Source organism: Cryptomeria japonica, chromosome 7 (genome assembly GCF_030272615.1).
Source record: "Cryptomeria japonica chromosome 7, Sugi_1.0, whole genome shotgun sequence".
Classification (NCBI taxonomy): Eukaryota; Viridiplantae; Streptophyta; class Pinopsida; order Cupressales; family Cupressaceae; genus Cryptomeria; species Cryptomeria japonica.
The window spans coordinates 687,497,629-687,504,961 of NC_081411.1; the positions used below are offsets into that span (position 1 = coordinate 687,497,629).

Genomic DNA, 7,333 nt, shown 5'->3' on the forward strand with positions numbered 1-7,333 from the left:
ATTCTGGTCTCGACATTTTAGGAGCTCCTTTTGGGAATAGATCTGAACACTCACATATTACTTAGATCCAAGTTTGTGGCTCGATTCGGTGACTGTAGCTCACTATTCATGCAAAATTACTTCAATTTCAACACATTTACCCTAATTTTAGCATTTTCACAATTTAAATCAAAAGAATGTATCAAATCTTATCTAATGAATCTAATAAGAATTCTCAACCCTATCCTTATTGATTTGAGGCTACATCTATTGGATTCACCCCTCTTTAATGTAATTGGTCCCTAAACAAAAATTGGTGGTTTTCTCCCTTCTTGTGGTGGAAACCCTATTTTTTCACCTATTACACAAAGAACTCATTTATAAGCTTGAATTATAATGAAACACGACCACCAAAAATTTGGAATTAAAGTTTAGCTAGATGGAGGATTTAAGTAATTATTACAATGGGGAGGAGATTCGAAGCACAAGGACTTGAGATAATGGCCATGTAAAGATATCTTAGATCAATTATTGACATAGATGACCATGAACATAGTATAGAGGGATGATGAGGCTTGGCAAGGGCATTGATGGGACACATTGAATGGGACCACTTAGGTTGTTTATCTATGCCAAGGGTGCCAAAACATCATAGAGAATCAAAAAAAGAGGAAAACAAGATGAGTAGTAATATAGATAAAAAAAAGTTTTAAAAATATAATACAAAAATTACACTATGTATACTAACTTTAATAAAAAATCATGTTTTCTTTAAACATATTATATAAAACAAAATCTAAACAAGTAAATGAAAAATTTGTAAATTATATAATTTACACTGTTAAAAAATATAATGACATATTCTTATTAAATTAAGAGATATATCTTTTAGAAGATTAATCTTAAAATCTTAAATATGAAGAGAGTTAGAGGTCTCTTTTACGACTTTTGTTTTCAAAAAGGGTAAAAATTTATTAAACACAAGAGAGAGTTACAAAGCAAGAAAGGCCACAACCTAACAAAGAACAACCAATTACGCATTCCTATCCTCGCCAACTAATTGATCAGTCATATGAAATAAATCCAAAAACAAATGTCCCTAATGGCCAACTAATTGATCAACCATATGAAATAAATCCAAAAACAAATGTCCCTAATTGCTCAAACATATGAAATAAATTCATATACAAATATTCCCTCTCTACAATATTCCAACCCTACATACCTTTACTTATCCAAAAGTTTTATTTTATATTTAATAAATTTAAAATCTTTCTCCTAAAATGTAAGGATCACATACAAAACCAACTGTTTAAGGCTTAACAGCTATGTAGCTCTTAATGAGAAGCCCAACATGAAGATGATTTTCAAGCTTTTCTAAACAACTTATTATATGATTCTTCACTTCAATTCTGAAACTCACTGGTAAAACACGTCACATTGGTCATCTTTAACCCATCAAAATTGACAGTTGACTGAAGTTCTGAATTACAAAATATAGTTAATGTTTATCAAAGTTCATCTGGGATAGGATATTCTTGAGATGGACAAAATAGAAAATTATTAAAACTAAACAATTGCTAAATAATTTCTTTTCAATCTGCTTTATTATTATTATTTTATGTAATCTATTTCATTTCTTATGGAATTTGAAGTACAATTAAAACAGTTAACATGTAAAAGGATGTTGATATTGAACTCTTTATATATAAACAGAAAGGGATGTGAATTTAGGTCAAACTAAGAAAAAATTTCATAAATTAAAAATAAAAGGTTTTAAAATATTTTCAATAAGTCTATGCATGATTGAAAAAACTGTTCATAGATTTTTCTCAAAATCTGTTTTTTCCCTCTAGAATTTTTCTACTTGTAAGACTTTTAAACAGGTATTTGAAATTCGTAAGGATGGATAAGGCCAAAGTCACAAGCATTCCAGACTTTATATACTACAAACAAAAATTACCCAAGAAGAGATTGTGGGTGGGCAATAATGCCCAGCATGTCTGTAAAATTATGCAAAAGTGAAACAATTGTCTGATCTAGACCGCCTTAATAACAACAATACATGTGGGAGAAAATTTGATATAAATATGATATTTAAATCTATAAGACCTTAACTGAGGGTCAACAAATGTCTATATCATTCCAGAACACTGAGTACTAGCTCAATAGTCATTGACTCAAAGACCACCTATTTTATTAATTATTTGAAACATTTCCTGTACCACATGTTATGTTGTCTCAACATTATAAGACCCAACACAGAAATTGGAAAAAATCAAAGAGAAGAGAGGTAATATGGAATCTCAGCAAGGATTTACTTTGGATGGCTCCTCTGATCTGAAAGGCAGGCCTGTTCTTAGATCTAAGACTGGAAAATGGAAAGCTTGTACATTCCTTGTTGGTAAGATATGACTAACTGAAGAGACCAACTATAATCTTAACGGAAAAATAGATCTAACAAAAGTTTTCTGTAATCAAGTTTTGGAAGCTCCTACAATGTCATGTATCATGTTCATAGTTTTAGTCTATTTGGTTTGATATGACAGTTGTTTTGTAGGAGGTATTGCTTGCGTTGTATCAAATTATGATATTGTTATCAGACTGAACTCAATCGTATAGTTTTTAAGTCAAACTCATTGATTCCTTTATTTTATTACAGTGTATGAAATATTTGAAAGAATGGCTTTCTATGGCATCGCCTCCAATCTAGTTATCTATTTGACAAGTAAACTGCATGAGGGTACTGTGACTTCCGCAAGGAATGTAACCAATTGGGCTGGAGCAATTTGGATCACTCCTATTCTTGGGGCATATATTGCAGATACTCACTGGGGACGCTACTGGACATTTGTCATTTTTTCATGTATTTATATACTGGTATACAGCACATAAATCTCCCTAACCTTTCCTTAAATAAATAACATGATATTGTTGGTAGACATTGATCTATGTATGTTAGATTATCTCTATTCGTACAATTATTAGCACTTAAGCTTTGTAATTATGTCCATTAGATTGTGCAGCTCAAGTGGCTCTAGAAATACAGGTTGCTTAGCTCTTCTGTTTGAAACAACACCAATAGAAAGCTTTTACAAGGTTTGTTTAAATAAAGAAATATTGTATCTATGTCCACATATAAGAGGTGAATGAGACTGTTGTTGAAGTATTGATATATTAGAGGAGAGCTCAAAGTATTTCCTACAAGAAAACTTTCAATCACAACATGCCAAAATATAAAGTAAAAACTGCAAATGTATGGTCAGTCTTGCAGAACCAACTATCTCAGAAATGTCAAAATGAGTGTTTAATAAGAAAATATAAAAAAAGTAATATTTCAATGTGGAAAAAAGGAGTACAGGTGGGGCTGAAAGAAGCCACTGACTATTATTGTTAAGGACATGATGTTGTCATGTATTCTGCTCATGGATATTGGTATGTGCTATTATCTTAAAAATCCAAATTTTTCAACTGATGGAGATGACTTTTGCAATTTGGGTAAGCTGAGAATACACCCAGAATTGAATTGGGTAAAGTTGGTGAAACTGGTAAGGTAGTTCATGTGACAATATCTAGATCTTGGTGAGAATATCTAGATAATAAGTAGATTTTTCTTAACTTTCCTCCACAACTTTATCACTAGAAAGATGTAGAAAAACTTTTCTTTGTAACAAATTGTTTTCAAAAATATCCCTCAAGCTTTGAGTTTAGAGTGTAAATGTTTTTGCATTCTTAAACTGGGTATCTTTCCAATGTTGTGATTGTAATCCAAGAAAGTTGGATTGAATTGTTCTAAGTTTGTTATAGCTACTTCTAGAATACAATTTTCTTTTTTCTCTTTTTCTGTATGATATAGTTACAGTTTGTCAATTGTACTTTTCAATGCAGGGAATGATAATTTTGACATTGACAGTCTCATTGCCATCTCTGAGACCACCAGAATGCCCAGAGAATTCCAACTATTGCAAGAAAGCCTCCACATTCCAAGTTGGGATGTTTTATTTTGCATTGTACGTGCTTGCTCTGGGTACTGGTGGTACAAAGCCCAATATATCCACCATTGGAGCAGACCAATTCGATGAATTTGACCCAAAAGAGAGGGTTCAGAAGGTCTCCTTCTTCAATTGGTGGATGTTCAGTGCCTTTTTGGGAACACTGTTTGCACAGACATTTCTCATATATATTCAAGACAACGTGGGATTTTCTGTGGGATATGCGATCCCCACTGCTGGACTGATCATATCCGTTGTGATATTTCTAGTGGGGACTCCGTTTTACAGGCACAAAATTCAGAACGGGAATCCATTTGGTCGGATTGCACAAGTGATTGTAGCTGCAGGTCGGAAATGGAGGGTTAAAGTTCCTGCAGATCCAAGTGAGCTCCATGAATTGGACCCCAAAGTGTACGTTGAAAAAGGCAGATTCCCCATCTCTCACACTCTCAACTTGAGGTAAGTTTACTCAATACACCATCATGTTCAATTGCAATTTAAGATACTGAACTGTAATCCAATGGTTACAAAAATTAACAGGCAGGATTTCAGATTATTGGCATTAATTGCAATTTCTCTCTTTTTTTAAGTTTTCTTCATCTAGGGTCAACTCCACTCCTGTATTTTGAAAGGTTTATCCATATTTATTCCTTTCATCAAACGCTAAGTTGGCAATTTGAATAGTTTATGGGTTTGGAACACAGAGTTAAGACTATCAATAATATATGGATTAATAACGGGTATTCACCAGGGTTATGCCAGAGATAACTGTAGTGTTGTTGGCATCTTACAATTAGACTTAAATTGGAGTTTAAGACCCCAAGAACACTTTGGTTGACCCAAAATTGGAGTTTAAGTCCCCAAGAACACTTTGGTTGACCCATAAAATCAGGGTATTGGAATTCTAATTTAGAAAACCCAGGTTGCATTGAGAGCTGTGAGCGGGAAAAAAGCAGAAACATGTGTTCAGCAGATACCTATACATAAAAAAGAAGCTGATTATTTTGAAAATTGAAAGTGAGGTGCATTGTACTTCACAAATTAGCTGTCAAGATTCTATGCTCTCCCAGTTTCAAAGCATTTAAATAAGCTACTGTCAAGTGGGTTTAAGAATGTGTGAAATATGTGCCTTTATATGCTCTTTTTTTAATTGAGTTACTGTCAAGTGGGTCTAAGAATGTGTTTAATATGTGCTTTTATATGCTTTTATATGCTGCTATCTGTTAGTAACATTTGTTGAATGTTATTGCTGTTATGTAGTGTGTTTTAAGTTTTTTTGGATCAATCAAATTCATTGTATTTCTACAGTCCATGTTGATATTTTGCAAGGTTCTTGGATTAAATTGTGTGGAATTTTTTGCAACAACGTTTCGGATCACACTCAGTGAACCATCATCAGGATTATTATATCTGTCTGTCAGTCTTTAAGAGTTGTTTGTTTATAAACAATGTTTATTTAACATTTTAGATGTACATTTGACTGTATTTATTAATTAATTATGAACTTCTTTCAGTTAATAAACATGATCAAATTTTCATCTAGAATATTAGATAAACAATACATATTTTTATGTTCTCTGTTCATATATTGATCTGTGTTCAGAAATACCTATACTTTGAAACTCAATTAATTTAATATTAAAAAGATAAAAAAAGATACTGTTATCATGCTATAGATTATATAATAATAATATGCAAATGAATTGTTTTAAAGTCAGATTGTTTAAGTTAACAGATCGCAGTTCAATAAATGAATATATTTAAAACAAAATTTTGATATTAAAATAAATCAAAATAAGTAAATAGCAAGTTTTCCAATGAAAAATTAAAACTTTCTTATAAATTTTAGTTCTTTCATAAATAGAAAAATTTCATCTGGTCTGCTTTATCCTGTTGAGAAATTTTTATCACTGAAAAACTAGGCTTTATCCTGTTGAGAAACTTTTATCACTGAAAATCTAGTTCTTCCAGTTTTTTAAGTTTAAACAAGTTAAAAATGTATATGATGGGTGCATTAGTCCTAATTTCATCATTTCACTGTACTTTAACTTTCTCTTTTTCTCAGATTTCTAGACAAAGCAGCCACAAAAGTCAATACAAGAAGCAGTACATGGAACCTGTGCCCTGTGACTCAAGTAGAGGAGGCCAAGTTGATGATAAAAATGCTGCCAATATGGGTGGCCATGTTCATGCCAAGCACCATGATAGCCCAGCTAAACACACTGTTTGTGAAGCAGGGAACTAGATTGAGGAGGGACATGGGTCCTCACTTTGATATTCCTCCAGCCTGCCTCACTTCATTTGTCACCATGTCAATGCTGGTCTCCATTGTTGTCTATGACAGATTCCTGGTAAAGATCTTTAGAAAATATACAGGGAACCCAAGAGGCATAACAATCTTACAGAGACTAGGAATTGGGCTGGTTATCCATGTAATAATCATGGTGGTTGCCTCAGTAACTGAGATGAAAAGGATCAATGTTGTCAAAGAGCATCAGCTTGAAGGAGACTCAAAAGCAATAGCACCCCTCACAATATTCATTCTTCTTCCTCAGTTTATACTCATGGGAATAGCAGATTGCTTTGTTGAAGTGGGGAAGTTGGAATTTTTTTATGATCAGGCCCCTGAGAGCATGCAGAGCATAGGAACTGCACTATTTGCAAGCACACTGGGAGTTGGGAATTTTATTAGCAGCTTTCTTCTGACCACTGTGAGCAAAATCACAGGAAGACACGGGCACACCAGTTGGGTTCTCAATAATCTGAATGCATCTCGACTGTACTACTACTATGCCCTCTTAGCTGTTCTTAATTTCCTTAATGTGATTTTCTTTTTGGTTGTATCTCGCTATTATGTTTATAAGAGAGAGACCAATGAAGCTTTTAGCAGCAGCCAGAGCCATGGTGGAATGATAGAGTGTGTTGCAGGGAATGGGAAAACCAATCTGGATGAAAACTTACAACACAATTAGGATGTGAGTAGGATAGTGAAATCTCCTCTTGAGCATGGGTAATTATCATGCAGCTGCATGAATTGTCAGAAATTTTTCATAAATGACAGTGGGGTCAGAAGCTCTTCAAGTTGTAATCGCTAAAACTTAAATAAAATTTGTATTTCAATAGTATTATTAATATTTTTTCAAGGAATAAAACCAGATGATTTTATCATGGCATCAAGTGCCTCCCCAAGCCACTGCACCAAACATCATTGTTGATTCAGTTATGGTAGTAGCTTTTACAATGTTTTGCTTATCAATTTTTAATCTTAAATAAGGAGTGCAGTTCTTTTCCACCTTGTTATATAACTTCAAAGTAATTTAACTTAAATTTAAAACAAGTAAGATTTTGTTTTGTTAAGGGAA

The 7,333-nt window shown here is 33.0% G+C and overlaps 1 protein-coding gene across 2 annotated transcripts; it reads left to right on the forward strand.

Moving 5' to 3' along the window:
• Window positions 1-2,207: 2,207 nt before the first annotated feature.
• On the forward strand, window positions 2,208-7,109 carry LOC131078493 (protein NRT1/ PTR FAMILY 5.2). Of its 2 annotated transcripts, XM_058016213.2 has the most exons (4): window positions 2,208-2,383; window positions 2,642-2,859; window positions 3,868-4,430; window positions 6,037-7,109. In XM_058016213.2, the coding sequence occupies exons 1-4, from the start codon at window positions 2,278-2,280 to the stop codon at window positions 6,941-6,943; spliced, it is 1,794 nt and encodes a 597-aa protein (XP_057872196.2). In that variant the 5' UTR covers window positions 2,208-2,277; the 3' UTR covers window positions 6,944-7,109. The 2 variants fall into 2 exon arrangements, with proteins under 2 accessions (XP_057872196.2, XP_057872197.1); XM_058016214.2 differs by lacking the exons at window positions 2,208-2,383; window positions 2,642-2,859 and adding an exon at window positions 2,908-3,527.
• Window positions 7,110-7,333: the final 224 nt, after the last annotated feature.

What these genes read in the sequence shown, in the direction of transcription:
- LOC131078493 (XM_058016213.2), top strand. Translation starts at nt 2,278, where the DNA reads ATGGAATCTCAGCAAGGATTTACTTTGGATGGCTCCTCTGATCTGAAA. An exon ending in AGCTTGTACATTCCTTGTTG is followed by an intron (nt 2,384 to 2,641) that starts GTAAGATATGAC and finishes ATTTTATTACAG; the next exon opens with TGTATGAAATATTTGAAAGA. An exon ending in TCTCACACTCTCAACTTGAG is followed by an intron (nt 4,431 to 6,036) that starts GTAAGTTTACTC and finishes TCTTTTTCTCAG; the next exon opens with ATTTCTAGACAAAGCAGCCA.